This window comes from Halichoerus grypus, chromosome 7, assembly GCF_964656455.1.
Source record: "Halichoerus grypus chromosome 7, mHalGry1.hap1.1, whole genome shotgun sequence".
In the NCBI taxonomy this organism is placed as follows: domain Eukaryota; kingdom Metazoa; phylum Chordata; class Mammalia; order Carnivora; family Phocidae; genus Halichoerus; species Halichoerus grypus.
Window position 1 is genome coordinate 32,601,350 of NC_135718.1, and position 18,327 is coordinate 32,619,676.

The 18,327-nt window shown below is 44.2% G+C and overlaps 1 protein-coding gene and 1 long non-coding RNA gene across 3 annotated transcripts in view; one reads left to right on the forward strand and one right to left on the reverse strand.

The window, feature by feature from the left end:
- Positions 1–18,327, reverse strand: part of PLCE1 (phospholipase C epsilon 1) — a 312,290-nt gene that overhangs the window by 5,906 nt on the left and 288,057 nt on the right. The window contains exons 25-32 of one of the 2 annotated variants that reach the window (XM_078077338.1): positions 17,077–17,240; positions 15,526–15,787; positions 13,321–13,439; positions 11,003–11,131; positions 7,437–7,646; positions 2,752–2,910; positions 1,076–1,291; positions 550–743 (exon numbers count right to left, since the gene is read on the reverse strand). In XM_078077338.1, the coding sequence (XP_077933464.1) occupies positions 555–743; positions 1,076–1,291; positions 2,752–2,910; positions 7,437–7,646; positions 11,003–11,131; positions 13,321–13,439; positions 15,526–15,787; positions 17,077–17,240 (1,448 nt within the window). In that variant the 3' untranslated portion in view covers positions 550–554. The remainder of the gene's footprint in view (positions 1–549; positions 744–1,075; positions 1,292–2,751; positions 2,911–7,436; positions 7,647–11,002; positions 11,132–13,320; positions 13,440–15,525; positions 15,788–17,076; positions 17,241–18,327) is intronic. The other variant, XM_078077339.1, reaches the window with a different exon arrangement.
- On the forward strand, positions 8,843–11,927 carry LOC144382552 (uncharacterized). The gene is made up of 2 exons (XR_013449670.1): positions 8,843–9,292; positions 11,746–11,927. It is a non-coding gene; the product is annotated as an uncharacterized LOC144382552 (long non-coding RNA).

Below are 18,327 nucleotides of genomic sequence, written 5' to 3' on the forward strand. Positions count from 1 at the left end.
CATATAATCTTTTAAGATGGAACGAAGTTTACTCTGTGGATACTGAGCAGTGGGTAGGCAACCAAAGGCTGAATTTACTGCAGTTTCCAGATAGAGGCTGTTACACAGTTTTGAATGCCAGATTTTTATTTTTTAATTGAGGCAGACCAAGGTGAGGTTGTTGAGGCTAAATCAAACCTCAAAATAGCATGAAACTAAAAATCCAAAGGAATGAAAGCTGAATGACCCATAGCAGTCCTTCGAGAATATTTGTGTTAGTGACGGTTAAGGCAGTTCTAGGTCTGATAAAATAAAGCTGATGTAGTAGTTTGGGCAAGTTGGTTATCTTCTTGGGGCCTTCGTTTGGCTAGCTACAAAACCAGTCGGTCTAAAATTATAAATACTGAAGGTACATGGATCTTCAGAGCCCTTTTCCTGTTTTTAGGTACGATTCCTATCTGCCTTCGGGACATCATCCTCTGGGCCTGCTGTGCCTTACACAGTAGGGTAAGTGGGCCCCCATTTCAGAATGGCTCAATGACTCGGTCTATCTGGGTAAAATGTGCCAACCTTGGTTATTGTCGGTACTCTGTGGTGTTACTGGAGGGCAAGCTGCCCACCAGTTTCTCCTCCTTGCTTTGGACACTTTCTGAGGCCAAGACCTGAGAAGGTGATGTGAGTCCTCGGGGCTGTTTAGTTGACTTGGTGAACTTCTTGAATTCACTTGCAAAAGAAATGCCTTTTCTTTTGTCTTCTCTGGATGCCTGTGGGAAAAAAAGAACCTTCCATGGGTATAAGGTGAAAGCCGGGATCCCCAGTCATCTGACACGCTATCATGGAGCCCTTTCCTCTTCTTCTCTAATAGGTAGAGCTTTGGGAAGAAGTGCTGAGGGAGTCCCCTCTCAGGGCTGCTTACCCACAGTGGGGAGTACATTTCTTTTCACGTAGTGAAAGTGAAGCCAAACCCGTTTTCTCCCAACTATATCCCTTGACTCAGAAACTTTCTCCTAGATTTCATAAGTTCCCAGATTTGATTACCACGTGGTTATGAGTATCAAGTGCTTTGTGGAGAGAGCAAAAGAACTTTGAACTTTACCTGCACCTGCTCCTTTAGCTTAAGGATGAATTTTCCTGCACCTTTCCACTTGCTTTGGGCTTGAAACACACACTCCTGATCCAAAAGAACCCGCTGGGAGGACTTCGGGGTGGAAGACTTCTTGGTAGCGTCTTTCACCACCTCTTCCAAAAGCACATAGTCACTCGGGTTGGGGTTGCTCAGGATGCTGTAGGAATATTTGGCTTTGCATAAGGTCTGAAAGAGAAGTTACGGTGCACTGAGTACATGGTATCTCCAACGCTTGCATTCATTCTGAATGAAACTTGAAGGTGGGAAAATGTCACAGACTTTTAGAGAAGGAGGGGATCTTTCTCAGATTGCATCGTTCCATTCCTCAGTTTATGTTTGCGTAGTTGTCGCTTGTAATTGGGCTTCACAGCAGACCGTGATTTAGGTATTGTTACCCCATTTTTAGACAAGGAAACTTAAATGTATAGAGATTAAGCAGACTCCAGAGAATGCACAGCTAATGAGTAACAGAGTAAGGATGTCGACTGGGTTTTCTACATGCACCAAAGCTCATAGACATGAAGGTCACACAGACCGGGAAGGGCAGAATCCTGACCCTCGGGAGCCTCTCTATCACAGAGTCTTGGGTGTGGAAGGCATTTTAGTAATTCACCCGGTCTCACTTCTCATTTAGTACAAGATCATCTTTCATTTATACATTTATTTGCTCATCAAATGTTTAGTGAGGGCCTTCTGTGTCACAGATACTGTATTATACTTTGGGGAGATAAAGGTGAAAACAAACAAACAAACATATGTCTGGGTTCTCCTGGACTTTCAAACTCTACTAAGGAGGCAAATTTTAACCATGTCATCGTGTAATAATAGCAGATAGCACTTAAATAGTGTTTACCAGGTGCTAGGCATTGTACACCTTATGTATATTTACTGAGTTGATCTTCACAACAGCTCTGTGTGGAAAGGACTATTACACAATCTCCACGTTGTGGATGGAGTAGCTTACCACAGAGTATATAATATAGTGTGCTGGAGCCAACTGGAATGGGCCAGTGAAATCAGACGTGGTGGGAGTATCCACACAACAGAAATTGGCAAATACTAAAAATCAATTTGGCTCTTTTTTTTCCTTAAGACAGCCAGTCTACCAGCACACCACTGTAACTGAGGCACTAAGAAGGAGAGCTGGGATTTGAACCTGGAGCAATTTGATTTAGTGTCTGTGCTGTTAACCATTATGGCTATACCACTTCTCAACTGGGTATTTAATAAACAAACCATGACGAGGCTTGAAGGAAGGAGATACAGTTCTTTGAAACCATGTACACAAAGAAGCATGACTTAGAGGAGGAAGAGGGCCAGAGAAGGCCTCCAGCATGTCCTCTGTAAGATCTTTGAGAAACAGTCACCAGGGACTGGCTTAGGCATTTCTGGGCCAATGAAATTACTACTCTGTGGAGCCCCCTCCTAAATCTGTTATCAACACTTCCACAGAGAGCCAGACTCATGATAGATACTAGGCAAGTGTCTGTTGAAGGAATGAACTAGCATGTCCCAACCTAGAGGCACACTCTCCCTTTTCAGATCCCCATTGTTCTAGAACTTCTCATAAAATGAGCTGACATCTGATTTGTGCCAGTGATTTACACCGAGGAGCAGACCGAGGAGAGCAAGGGCGAGGCTTTCACCTGCTGAATGACATCCTGCGCGGTGCTGACACGGGGTGCTTTGATGACTGTTCGAGGTTGCTCTGGAGAAACGTCATGCACTTGGACAAAGAAACTCTCCTCCTCGGAGTTCAAGATTATCTCCTTGTCATCTTGAACAATGCTTCTCTCTTCTAGGTTCTATGTTAAAAAAGAAAAGTATGAGTAAATGGTAAGATGATGTAGAGCAAGAAAGAAAAACCCAGTGAAAACGTGAGCTGTATCTGGGCAATGTTGGAAACTACTTCTCATCTATTTCATACACTAGTTAATAGTTCATAAACGATTCTACAAGGATATCCATGTCTTCTAAGAGGAAGAAAGTAATGTAGGTATTTCTGCTGATGCTGACAGACTGATAAGTTCTGGCTTACAATGAGCCAGTAGATCTGCTCCTACTACCTGTGGATTTTGAGTCCAAGTCACTGTAGATAAATTTGTACAAGGACAACATACCATATTGCCAATGACCAAAAGCCAAATAAGAACACAGTAAATTACATTTAAGAGAGAGCCCATCCATTCCCTACACAGGCCTTGGGCAATTAAGAAATACTAGACATCTGAACATGAAGCATGCAAACTGACCCTCAGCCAGGCTGGACGGATAGAACCAGCAGTGAAAAGGCTGAAACGATGGCTGGAGGTAGGACACACTGAAATGAATATCGACAAAATTCTCAATAATTACGAGAATTGGTCATCAGGTTAATTGGCTTTTGGTGAACTGGCTTTCAGTAAATTTTACATATGTAACTATATATTAAATATATATTTAGATATATCTATAGATACATGAATCTTATTGAAATTTTCCAAACAGTATAGAAATATATCAAAAAGCCAAACTTTCCCCATTATCACCTCCCCCCCATCTCATTCTCCACAAAAAACCCGTTGTTGTTAGCTTATGTATGCTTCTAAACATCTGCTATGGATCTATGTATTTTTGTGTATGTGAACACATATATACAATGAAACCCTGGAATTATGTGAATTTAGATATAATATTGTGGAATGGCTCCTGTTTTTTGTTAGCCCCATTCTCAAATGAAAGGTAGCTTACAGTTCTCTTCTGCAAGGGGGAGGTCTGAAGGGGGAGGGGCAACCCCATCTCAGGAAGTGAGCATTTAGCAGAAAGGTCCTTCGATCTCCAACAGTCTCCTAGCCTAATCTCCTCAGATCAAGGCACTGAAATGGTGCTAACTAACCAGAAAAATCCAGGAATCACTGCCACACTCCTGGAGGTTCCAACCAGCCATAGGACCCAGAATTGTCCCCATTGATATTAAAGTCAGAATGGATAACTGCCACCAGGTGGCGCTAAACTGCAGCCAGGACCAGAAAGGACTGGTTCCTGGAGCTTCTTGCCAACCAGCCCCACAGGCTCACCCCAATCATTTCATCAATCTTGTAATCATGGTCCCTACAATTTTCAGGACTGATGTTTTTGGACCCCATTTGTTACATTATGGGTGTTGGGCAGGGGAGAGTTACTATTTTTATTATATAAACTCCATATAATGTTTTGCAACTTTTTTGTCCCCACTTAAAAGATTGTGGTGTTCATTTCATGTCACTTCTTAGAGATTTTAGCTGTGTAATATGTCACTGTGTTGATCATAATATATTTAACCAGTTGGAGAGTAGGGTTGGGTGGTAATTCATCTGACATAATTTATAATCTGTGTCTTGAAAACCGGGAAGCAAGCAAGCATGAAAAAAACCAAAAAAGGTTCTAATGGACACATGAAATACCTCAATAACTATGCAATAAACATGACTTTTAAGAGAGCTTCTTGGAGCCTCACTCAGAGCTTATTTATTTCCAAGGAGCTTTCTGCCCACATTAGAAGGCACAGGTTATGACCAGAACAACGGCCCTCACTTGTAGCTCTTTATAGCTTACTAAGCATTTTTCTACATATTGTCTATATGTTTGGCGCGAGTCTCATGTTAATCTTTTTCAATCAGGTAGAGTAGTTTCTCTTACAGATTTACAAATTAGGGCACAGAAGTTTACAGAAGTTAAATGAGCTGTCCAAGGTCATCTAATTTGTGGCAGAGCCAGGTCTGTCTGATTTCAAATCCAGCAGGTGTCCCGGGAGGGCATACTGACCACAGGAAGATGTGATCCTGACAGCCTGAGAGCCTAGAAGACAAGAAAACTATAAAAGGCAGGCAGGCAGAGGAGATCAGAGGTCACGGATGGCAGTTTGGGGACTTTGAATATACGGGCAAACTGCTTATTCATCTCACTAGTTCCACAGAAGGAAATACATGGAAATACTTAGAGCCCAAATCTATCAACTATGCTAGTATCTGCTTGCATTCAATAATTGCTGAATTCATTTATTCAGTCAGTAAATATGTACTGTGTATGACTATGTACCAGGTCAACCTAAACACTTTAAATGTGATTTGTTATCTTAGCAGACACATGTCAGTCATTTCAAAAATTTCATCCCCATGCCTGGGTGGCTCAGTCGGTTAAGCATCTGCCTTCAGCTCAGGTCATGATCCGGGAGTCCAGGCACCGATCCCTGCATCGGGCTCCCTGCACAGCGGAGAGTCTGCTCCTCCCCCTCATGCTCTCTGTCTCACTCACACTCTCTTTCAAACAAATAAATAAATAAATAATCTTAAAAAAAAAAATCTCCTCCCCACAAAGGCATTATACAAGAGAGCTTGCTGTATTCTCCCCATCAAAAAATGCTTATTAGCCTTCCCTTCTAATTTATCCCCCTTATTCTTCAAAATGCTTCTCTTCCACCAGCCCTTATGAAATATTTATTCCTGAGGTCTCTACAGCCTGTTTTCATATACATTTTAAAGATTTTATTTATTTATTTATTTATTTTAGAGAGAGAGAGCCAGCGGGGGAAGGGCAAAGCGGGAGGGGCAAAAGGAGAGGGACAAGCCGACTCGATGCTCAGCGTGGAGCCCCACTTGGGGCTCCACCCCAGGACCCTGAGATCATGACCTGAGCCGAAATCAAGAGTCGGACGCTTAGCCGACTGAGCCACCCAGGCACCCCTCATAAACATTTTAAATCGCATATGGGCATTCCTAGCCTCCCCATCCCTTGTATGCATATGGCGCCGTGGCACTCTGCAGCCTGCCCGTGTTCTCTCCTGCTTGCTGCCAACTGTTGTCCCCACAGTGCTGGGCACCAACACTGACCGGAAAGCCACAGACGTGAGTGCTTTCTGTGTCTCACCCTGTCATGATTTAACCTCTGTGAACCTCCATTTCCTTATGTGAAATGGTTTCCATTCTGTCACGAGGTCATTCAAAAGCGGTGAGTGAGAACTTTAAACACAGTAAATGCAACTGTATGGTTTGAAAATTCACTTGCTGACATCATCACTTAAAGGATACTTTTTTTTTTTTTTACATGTAGCTGGAGAATGAAGCAAGACAATGAGAAATAATAAGAAAAAATGTAGAGAGAAAATGAAGATGTCTTCCAAAGTCCAGCTAAGCCCTCTGATATTTTCTCATAAAGCTATAATTATTAGAACTGCTTGTTAACTGTGTCTGCAGTGTGTAAGTCCGATAGGGCGAGGAGCCTAGGGAGATAATTACATTTCCTTGCCTAAATGAAGTGTCCTTTTATGGTCTAAGGCAAGGTCAGAAGGAAAGACAGCAGCTCTGGTTTCCCAGAGCAGATGCTGGGGTTCTGTGGAGGATGTAGGCCACGTTCACAGCTTGGTGCACAGTGAAAAAGTAGCACATGATGCTGAAAACTGGCTCTTTATCATCTCCACTGTGTCCCAACGTCATGGACCTTCGATGGGCGTTTTACCAACCTAGCTCTATTACGTGCCCCAAAGGAGCAAGATTTTGTGCCCAGAACAGGGCTTGGCTCATAGTAGGTGCTCAGTTACTATTTGTTTAATCTAATTGTTGAATTGACTCCTTCATTATTGACATATCATGACGCATGACTGTCTATGGTGGAGCAATGACTTTATACGTCGTTTTAAAAAATGGCGGGAAGTTGGTGGGCTCTTATCAGTTTATTCTGGGGGAAAAAAAATGAATGCTCCATTCACAAACTCCAATAGGAGTTAACCAACGTAGAGTTGACACACAGTCGCTGAATTGTTTCCTTCATGGGAATGGCTATGGGAATGTTAGTGAATGTAATGTTAATTTTTACTAATTCTGACTGAGGCTGAGAGATTATTCTTGCTGTGTGTGAAGTTACAGAGTATTTTCAAAGGACTACTGTTGTTTTACCTAGAAGCACAGGATCTTTTATTAGCTAAAACTTTAATAGGCGTGAACAGGAAGGCAAGCAGTCTCCAAAGGTAAAATACCAATGGGACTAGCATGACAGTACCGTGATGCTTATGACAGTGTTCAGGCAGAAATCAAATCCTGGACCCACAGCTGATGGCGTGCATAAGGAATCCTTTGAGTTCTTGCTCCCCCCGCTCTTTTTGTTTTTTTTTTGCAAAGGATGGTTTTTAGACTGGGTTTCTGTAACTTAGAGATAACATTCCGAATACGTGCAGAAAAATAAAATCATTTCTCTACATTTACTTAAGAAGAACAACAGAAATCAAGTTGCAATTATAAGAAATTCTGAATGGAGGGAGGTAGCCAGTGGTGAAGTGGTTCATCACATACTGTGTTGTTATGGTGTCGGACACACTTACTTCCTGCTGGGTTTTTAAGACAATCCTGCCAACATATCCTTCCTCTGGAAACCAGCTGCTTAAAATCTGCATGATCTCTTCTTCTGGACCGATGGCTCTCTGGAATGGTTGTTTCCTGCATTCATTTTTTTCTTTAGATATAAAATATTTTTCTTCCATCAAAAAATAGTCTGTGACGATAGGTTTGGTGTCTTGTTCAGTAGTCAGAATCTAAAGGAAAAGCAAAGGCAAAACTTTAATTCAAAATAAGCCTATTTTTCTGGTGCCTGGGTGGCTCAGTCGGTTAAGCATCTGCCTTTGGCTCAGGTGATGATCCCAGGGTCCTGGGATCAAGTCCTGCATCAGGCTCCCTGCTCCGAGGGAAGCCTACTTCTCCCTCTGCCTCTCTCTGTCTGTCTCTCATGTCTCTCATGAATAAATAAAATCTTAAAAAAATCCCCCCAAAACCAAAATAAACTATTTTTTTAAAGATTTTATTTATTTGATAGAGACAGAGCGAGAGAGGGAACACAAGCAGAGGGAGTGGGAGAGGGAGAAGCAGACTCCCCGCTGAGCAGGGAGCCCGATGCGGGGCTTGATCCCAGGACCCTGGGACCATGACCTGAGCGAAGGCAGATGCTTAATGACTGAGCCACCCAGGCGCCCCTAAAATAAACTTTTTTTTACAGAGAACAAATTGATGGTTACCAGAGGGGAAGTGGGTGGGGGGATTAATGGTACACTTATCATGGTGAGCACTGAGTAATGTATAGAATTGCTGAATCATTACATTATTGTACACCTGAAATCAATGTAACACTGTATGTTAACTATACTTGAATAAATACACACACACACACACACACACACACACATGAAATAAGCCTATTTTTATGGTGTTTACATAGATTCGATGTGTCATTTATAAGTGAGACCTACTCTGCAGCGTTGCATAATTCTTCCTGGAAGACCTAAGAACTCTCTTATGTCCAAGAAGGATTGTTTATGTTCATTCTGGGCAACGACACAATTTATTCATAATCCCCAGACAGCGTAACTATTTTTCCCACAGCTGGAATGAGAGCTTCTACTGAATTACCAACTTGAGGCTTCTCAATCTATGCATTTAGCTCTCTGTGATCTTGTCACTCAGGACCAGTGGCAAAGACCCTAGCACAGCTTTTACCGTCATCCCTTTTTCTCAGGTTGGAAATGCTTGTCTTCTAATCTCATCTGATCTAAGTTCCTGGGAATTCTCCTTTCAATTAACTCTTGACACTGTGCCTACAAGCTTGTTTTCTTTGTTGGCGACAGACCCTGGGCGGTCAAACAGAGCGGCCGAGACGAGGCTCTGGAGCCAGACAGACCTGGGTCTGAGGTCTGCCTTTAATACTTATTGGCTGTGAGGGGTTGGGCAAGATATTTAACCCCTTGGAGGCTCAGTTTCCCCATCCATAAAATGGGAATAGTAAGAGTAACAGCCTTGTTTTATGACGGAGGCACCGGTTATGAAGCATGACCTGGCATGTTATGAGAACTCAGTAAACACTAGCCTTCGCTACGGCTCCTCTGGCTGACACATTGCTTCACACTCATACAGGTTACTGTCAAAAGGCTCAACTCCAAGTGGGGACAGAGAAAGCTGCCACCATCTGGCTTGGATTAGGCAAACACCCTTCTGCTTGCCCCCGCAATGATGCAACTACCAGAGTCAACACTTGGCACTGTTTTGTCTCGCTTGGAGGAAAAGCAGAGTGAGCTGAGGATGGTGCAGGCAGAAGATTCTCAGGAAGACGCTGTTCCCTTCACCCCAGTCCTTCGTCTATAATCAATGCTGGGCTTTGGCTCCTGTGGGGGCAAGACAGCTACTGCAACAGGTAATTCAGGATGTGAAGCTTCTAGGAGTGGGTCAGTGGGTATTGTCACCACCCTGAGAGGGCTGGCATCACTCCCTCCTCAGTCCAGCTTTATATCCATGGCATTATTCACATGGGGTGACAACAAAGTAATGGGCTGCTTTTTGTGGGTGGTCTATGGAAATACTGCCGTACTTAACATCTTCATTATAGAGTCTCCAAATCCCCAACAATACTTTGTGATAGTGGACACTGAAGTTCATGTCCTGATTGCTTTAAAAAACAAAAACAAACCCAAAAAACAAATACCACCCCCCCCAATTCTTGGTAGTAGCTTCTGTTTGATAGTCTATGAAATCCGGCACTTAAGCTGTTTCCTCTGATTTTAAGTCAATTATAAAATGTTGGGCAAAATGTTGCCTGTCCATAGAGACTTCCTCTCAAAAACCAGAACTATTTATTACTCTTACTCTGTATGGTTGTTTCATTGGTTTTTAATCTCTAACCTCACCCCATACATTCTATGATCCCTTCAGAGAGAGCCTAAGGGTCACTCCTCTTGGTCACTGCTCCCTTGGTCTATCCCCAAGGAAGAGGAGGGATTCTGAATTGGGTTAGGGATAAAATAGTCTGTGAGGATGTTAGGTCACTGTGCCAAGCAGGGGTGGAGCTTCCAGTGTGAAGAGAAAAGACATTACACATGGGTTTGCCCGTCCTTTTGAGGAGCTGCCTCCCTCCAGATGCTGTTTTGTTCCCGGCTTCCTCACTCTGACATGTCCTCCCATGGGGCGGTGGCCTACAGAATGCAACAGAGATCTCTGGTGGATCCCGAGCAGAAGCAGGACCACATGAGGGGACTCAGGCCAGGGCTGCTGCAGGGTTTGGGGCAACAGGCCTTCGTCCTTGTGTCAGGCCCTGCTGGCCTCTTTGTACTACAAGAGGGGTGGTACCTCAAGGGTTGAGATCAAGTGCCAGGGGAAGACCGACAAGGGGGCTGCTCAACATGCTCAACATGCAAATAAAGGCCTAAGGCTGGAGGGGCTGAAGATGTCTTCTTGGCCATGTGCTCCATCCTGATGCTCTAAAACTTTTTTTTAAAGATTTTATTTTATTTATTTGAGAGAGAGAGAGAGAGAGCACAAGAGGGGATAGGGTCAGAGGGAGAAGCAGACTCCCCGCTGAGCAGGGAGCCCGATGCGGGACTCGATCCCGGGACTCCAGGATCATGACCTGAGCTGAAGGCAGTTACTTGACCAACTGAGCCACCCAGGCGCCCTGATGCTCTAAAACTTTGATCCAATTCCTAGGATGGCAAACAAACTTCATTCAGCTTGTGTGCAAATTCTGATTGATTAGTAAGCTCTGCATTAAAAAGGGAGATGGGGCCTGGGTCTAGGCTTAGAGGGAAAGAGTACACATGCTTGGAGAGCTACTCATTCTGGTTTTTATCCTTCCTGAGCGCCAAGTTTTTATGTGTTTGAAGAATTGTTAAAAATTCTTTTCTACAGGTTAGCTTGTCTAGTGGTACCAAGTTCTCCCAGATCATTCTTAGGGTGGATCTCAGTGTTGAATTACATGAATAACCAAAAGGCAGATCATCATTGTGGACTTTGTGTCTTATGTATGCTTTTGTGTTTACACATGCATTTACACACACACACACACACACACACACACACACTCATATATATAGATGTTGGATTCTCCCAACCATGGGCATGGTGGACTTACTTGTTGGAGAAGCTGCTTTGCCTTGGTGCCTCCATTTATGGAGAAAACAGTAAAGGGCTCTGGACCCGGGACCCCATGCACTGTGACTCTGTGAGTCTGCAAACATTTTCTTTCTTCTGTATTAAACATCTGTCAAGGAAGATCACATGGTGTCTCATTCATTCTCATTCTCAAGTTATTTCTAGGCTATATTCGATAGAGAAGTGCTAGTTCTTAGAAGTCTGTAGGGGGACACATAAATGCAAAAGAAGACCATTCTTCTATAACCTGATGCATCTGTTTGTGGTTGAAGAGGCCATGGGCATCTTCCTTAATAGTCTAGTGAGGATATTAGCAGCATACCACCAAAATAATAATTTATTTTAAATAATAGTGACTCTTTCCATCCTAACTAGGAGACTGATATTATCTGAAATGTATATTACTTATGATGAACTGACCTCCAACAGTGTCTATTGAGTTCCATCTCTCTTTAGGCTCCTGGGTTAGAATTTTGGTTGGTAAGATGATAAATAGAATATTATGGCCTTGGAGAGCTCACTGCCCAGGCACACAAATAATTATAATAAGAAAAGCATTTCTGTTTTAGGAAAAGCTGGGGGTGTGTGTAACTCATAACTTTTTGAGCACTTTGTATATTAAGATATATTCATTCAAAATACAAAATTCACTGATGGAGAGCTGAATCAGACATTATGCCTGGCCTTGGAATTATTTTATTTTATTGTTATTTCTGTCCCCAGAACGAGGACAAAGCCTCCATAAAAACCTCTAAAAGATGGGGTTCTGAGAGCTTCTGGGTTGGTGAACACATCGGGATGCCAGGAGGCTCTGCACCCCCTCTCCCTAGACCTCGTCCCACGTATCTCTTCCATTTGGCTGCTCCTGAGTTGTATCCTTCATAAAAACTGGTAATAGTAAAGCATGTTTCTGAGTTCTGTGAATGATTCTAGAAAATTCCTGAACCTGAGGAGGAGGTTGTGGAAAACTCTCGAATTTATAGGTGGTCAGTCAGCAGTACCAGTGACAGCCACTTGCCACTGGCGCCTGAAGTGGGGACCGTCCTATGGGACTGAGCCCTTAACTTTGGGATCTGACACTAAGTCCAGGTAGATGGTGTCAGAACTAGATCGAAAAGCAGGACACCCAGCTGGTGTCAGAGCTGAAGTAGCATCGGAAAAGACACCACGTATTTGGTGTCAGAAGTGCTGTGAGGAACAATGGTTCATTCATGGCGTGTGTGGCATCTCCATTGCTAATAGGTATCGAGGGCAACCGACCCTGAATCCCGCACTAAGCCTGCCTCACCTTGTGAAAGCATCTGATTCTTGCCCTTAGGTACCAGGCAGCCCTGCCCCTGCTACCCAGTCCTCTGCACACGTACGGGCAGTGCCTCCCTCCACCTTGGCCAAGGTGCTGTTCTTGACCCTGGCCACACACTAAAGGGAAAGGGAGGAGAACCTAAGGAAATGAGGACAGGACAGAGAGAGAAGACACTGACGAGGTGAGGGGAAGAGAAGCAGAGAAGAAAGCTGGGGGATTTACAGGCGGCCATGGCAGTGGCCGACCAGCGCCATTTGTGAGCATACAGGGCGCCTTTCCACGGGTTGTTAGCACTATGTTGAAGGATAAGATTGATGCAACCACCGTTGTATCAGACGATTAAGCATGTAAAGAGGTAATCAATGGGCACCCTTTAAAATTCAGCTTTAAAGGGCAAGATAATGGAATCAACTGGTTAATTAAAGCAGTGCTACTTAAGTAAACAACTCTGCATTACTGGGGTGAGTGCTGGTCCCGTGGTTCTTGAACTTCAGTGGGCATGGAACTTACATGGGGAGCTTGTTAAAACAGAGACTCTGCAATGGTGGCCCTCTCTGTGGTGTTCCTGTCTCATTTCCAAGAGGGCCGATCTGCATCTCCCCACGCTTGCCTTGCTTAGTCCTTTCCCCACGTCGTTATTTTGGGTTCACCCCCCCGGCAGGCACTATCATGTACTCATGAAGAACATGGGCTTTGTCACTAGAATAACTTGGATTTATCGCTGTGTGACCTCAGGTATACTTAACTTAGCTCTGACCTTCCTCTTCTATGGAGTGGAGATCAATAGCGATTTCATGAAGTTATTGAGAGGATTAACTGAGTCAGGACAGATGTAAAGTGCTTAGAAAGTGTCAAGGGCCAGACGTTATTGTGACTGTCACTTCCACTGCTACCTAATTAATAACTCTCATGGGCCAGGTTCCTGTGCCACAGGAAAGCCTACCCCCAGCATAGCAATGCTTGCAAACGTGCTCAGTGAAACAGAACTTCATTACCAAAGAGGCCGGCACGGCACTGCTGGAGGAATTTTCTTCCATCCTTCTGCTGTTTATGAATAAACTAGAGATTTCCAAGACTTCATTGTGGAGGTTTCGTAGCTGAAGATGCCGATATCCTGGAATAATGCAGAATTGGGAGAACCCTGTTAGCCATGCACCCCCGAGCTCCGCACAGAAGACACCCCGGGGGGCAGTCCACAGCCAGCGGAAATCAGGCCGTGCGACTGGTGGGGAGTGGCAGCCAGGAGATGCCTTTCCATTGGCAGACTGCTGCCCCTGGGGACAGTTCTGGATCACCCAGTGGCAACCAACTTGTCTAGGTACTGTTTCTAACATAGACTCAAACCGGAAATCCTAAACTCAAACAAAATATACTAGGAAAACCTGACCATCTCTGTATCAGGTCATCTACAGTCACTGTTTTACAAATATTCCCTCTCAGAACAGTTTTAGTGATAATATTCCAACAATGGGGGTTGGCTAAGTAAGTTATGGTGTGAATGTCTGTATAAAATGGAATAACAAGCAGCCAGTAAAAATGGTGATGAAGACGCATGGCTATCAACATGAGAAGTTGCTCCCTACGTACATCAGGAAGTGAAAACCAGTAAGGTGCAAAGGACTAAGATTAGTAGGAAGCCTATTTGTTAAAAATATACATTATGTAATATGTATATGTATGCATATTACGTATAGTATGTAAATACATGGGCAGAAAAACAAAGCCTGCAAAAGAAATACACCAAAAGTGATGGTTTTGGATGGGAAATGGATGGTTAAAAAGAATTGTTTTTGCTTCTCTGTACTTTCTCATATTTCTGTAATAACTCTTATGAACTGAATTGTGTCCTCCCCAAATTCTTATGTTGAAGCTCTAACTCCTAGGATCTCAGAATGTGACTATATCTGGAGGTAGGGCTTTTAAAGAGGGTTAGGGCCTTTAAGGAAGTTAAAATGGGTCATTAGGGTGAGCCCTAAACCAGTATAATTGGTGTCCTTATAAGAAGAGATTAGCACAAAGACCGAGAGAGACACCTGGAGCCATGCACACAGACGGAGGGACAACCATGTGAGGACACAGCGAGAAGGTGGTCGTCTGCAAGCCAGGGAGAGAGGCCTTGGGAGAAACCAATCCTGCCAACACGCTGATCTGCAGAACTGTGAGAAAAGACATGTCTGCTGTCTAAGCTCCCAGTCTGTGGTGTTCTGTTATAGCGGCCTGAGCTGACTAAGGCAGTGACCATGGGCTGCCTGCATGGTGGGGAAGAAAAACAGGGAAAGAACAAACTGTAGAAGCCCATCACATGCTTGTGGCAGTTTGTGGTTGTGGGAAGAAGTACTAGAACCTTGGTACTCAGAGCAGACCTGCAGTTCGGCATCCCTGGGAGCTTGTTAGCAATGCAGAATCTCACGCCCCACCCCAGACCTACTGAGTCAGAATCCGCATTTTATTACCAAGAGTCCCAGGAGACTCTGATACACATCAAAGTTTGAGGAGCAGACACAGCTAGGCCAACGGGGGCCGCAAGCAGAAGCTGCAGGAGAGCGCAGCTAGGCTGAACCACCTCAGGCCAACAGCTCCGGCCTTGGCTCAGCATTCTCCATCTGCCCCTGCTCTGCCCCCCACACCCAGTCCAGCTCCCAACCCTGGGCGTGGCTGGGGCCTACTCCCACCACAGCCTGCCGATGCCACGAGCACGCCTCAGCCCGCCTCCTCTCAGCCTCTTTTTTTTTTTTTTTTAATTTTTAAATTTTTTTAAAGTAAGCTCTAGACCCAACATAGGGCTTGAACTCAGGACCCCCAGAACAAGAGTCCCCTGCTCTACCGACTGAGCTACCAGGTGCCCCTGGGGCTCCTCTCCTAACGTCAGTCCGTGCTCTAAACCCGCCAGGGTGCGGTGGGTGCTCCTGGGAAGGTGCGTGCGGGAGCACAAACATGCCTCCCCACACAAGCAGAAGCAGAGGCCGCACTCTTAGGGGATGTTGTCAACACCTCCGATTTTAGGATAATGTAAAAGAAAACTCTCTTTTGAGATGTTCGTCAACAATGTTCAAATCTGTATTATTTCTTTGTGCCTCTTATTTTAACTTCATGCTATGGAAATTTTAAACCCACACAAGTCGAAGGAAGAGCATCATGAACTCCGGGGAATCCATCACTTAGCTACAATAATGATTAGCATTTTGACAATTTTATTCTACCTCGTTTTAAAGCCTTGAGTGGGATGATTCTCTGAGCGGTTACGGCTGAGCTGTTGTTTTCCACAACTGCAAAACGAAGAAATATGAGGTCTTCAAAGTGAACCCGGAAGAGAAACTGTTCATTCCACATGGGGTTCAGAGTGTTCCGGTGGATGGGCTTTGTGCGGAAGTGGCAGCTGTCTAGGGGCATGCCCAGCACGTCGACTTCGATACACGGGCTCCCCGTGCCGCTGCTCGGACACACGTTTTGACCAGAGACAATCTGAGGGGGAGAAAAGGATCTAAATCACCGAAGATGCAAAAGAAACAGAGCAATCTCGGTACCTCACTGCTTCCCTCCACCAAGAGGGACAGAGAACACTCTGGAATGAACGCGGTAAATGGTTAATAAAGTTGCTAAAAAAAAAAAAAGAGAAGTGATTGTAATCAGGTCATCACACGACTGGAATCATGTGAAAGCCTATTTTGTCAACAGCATTCACCTGATTGTAACCCTTCAACTGTGAAAATGTTGAACTCCTTTCAAAAACCAAGCAATCAAGATGATTAAGTTTCTCAAGAAGGTAAGAGAAGAGGGGACTGTAGGCAATGTAACCGAGCATTGGTTCCTAACATTCTGTTCAAAAGGTTTTCGGTGGATATATTTGATATACCCCAAATCTTTTTCTTGAAGAGTGGGTTTTGGCGCAAGTCTCAGGGAATGTTGTTAAAAATCAATCCACAGCCTTCTGTAAGTAGATGGAACTCTACGTGAGTCCAGCTGAAATGGTCAGACAGAAAGGGGCGGCTGCCCTTGTCTTGGGGCCAGAAGAAAGCAGTTTGTGGGGGGGGACACATGTGAGTGGGATCCCCCCGGCTCTCAGGTGTTGTGAGCCCAGGCTGTCCGGCAGTCTTCCTTTGCAGCCAGACAAACAAGATGTGAACTTGGAGAGAAGAGGTAACTTCGTCCCTCTCTGCCTTTTCTATCACCATCCAGTGGTTTTTTACCCTCTATCAACTAAGTGGGAGTGAAAGAACAGGGAATAAATCTGGGTGATGAGCTACTGGGGCTCAGCTGTTAGAGGCAGCCTGCGAAGTTCTGATGATTAGTTAATTAGGTAATAAAAGGAATAAGTAGAGGCCCGGGAATGATAGGTTAAGCTGCAAAGAGAAAAGATATTTAATTGATTTGTATATTGAGGCCTGTCTGATCTTTTAAGAACTTGTCAGAGTTTAAGATGATCTGCTCTAACCAGGAGCTCAACATTTATGGGATCCACTCACAGTTATAATGCTCAGGGGCTGGAGGACAGAATTACCATCATCAATACACAGCTGAAGCAGGGACCTCATAAATCCACCGACTGGGCTCTGGCAGATACAGGGCCTGGTGACAGCGTACCTAAACCATAGCCACTGCTTTCTGAGAGGTAAAGACATGCCTTTGGGAACTAAATCTGCATGAACAAGACTGTGACATGAGACCTTTGTAATACCTTGAATTCAAGACCAGTTCATATTCAGGAAGGCTTACAGATCCTACTATAATCTGAAAACAGAGGCCATGCTTACAGTTAAGGAATAGACGGCAGGCTCCATGTTGTCCAGGTCTCTCTCCAAGGGCGAAAACTTCTGATACATGGGACAGTTCTTGTCCCACAGAACTGGGGGTTTCAGAACATAACCACAGCCACCGTTGGCCTCAAACATGGCAGCATTTAAATGTAAGGGGAGATCTGCAAAATAAAGTCAATATTGCTTGTTACTTGGTGGCTCACGTGTCATCTTACACATTTACTTTTAAGCTCAAAAGAACCTTGGATCCATTTTCCCCTAAGCTGAAGCATGAAGAAGAGATGACCGTGCATTCACGGCATAGGCTGAGTGCCTACCGCACCTGAGACCACAGCTGGTGACAAGACGAGGAATCCGCCTTCGTGGAGCTCACGCTCCATCCCACGTTCTGCCACTTAAAAACTCTTGCAAATAAAAATTCACAATATCCATCTAGAAAAATCCTGGAAATACCTCATTTTATACTGAATTTTAGAAAGGGTAATGGCATTTTCGTATCCCCATGCACCAACCATTGCAGACAGTTGTATGAGCAATTGTGGCTTTTTCAAATAGAAGATGAAATCTTAGGAATACAAGAGGGTATGTGCTATGGTGAGCGCTGTGAATTGTGTAAGACTGATGAATCACAGACCTGTACCTCTGAAACAAATAATACATTATATGTTAAAAAAAAAAAAAGAAACATTTGTTTTAAATGAAAAAAAAAAAAAGGCTAGGAGAAGAGCCAGAAAAACACACCTTGTCTTTGAAATCTCAATTTCAACCCATAAATCATAATACTTCTACCTCTTTGTTAAATAATTGTAATTCCATATGAAAACAAAATCATCACATGTGATTCACATCATGTCCACAATCCCCTCAATCCTCAATGCCTGGAACTCTCACAACAGCTTCCAGTATTTGGGGGCCAAATTTTATTTGGCACCATTCTCTGATGAATGATTGGACCCCTGCACTATTTTTGGACTCTTCCACACTCAAATGCTCATCCAATGGCGCAAGTCTGTATAAAAGTGGCCCAAATGAGCAAATAGTTTACGAGAAACATCTGACAAATCTTCCCTTAGACAGATTCCTCCCATGGGCAGAGTGAACTTTGCTACATGGACCAACATCAAGGAAGAGTGTGGTCAGCACCGTGGAGCAAGGAGAAGTTGGCCTTCACTCGTCTTGTGTGTCACATTTCTCCATGTACGTGGAGTTGGCTGGGGCCATGTGCCGGAATTTGCGGGGGGGGGGGGG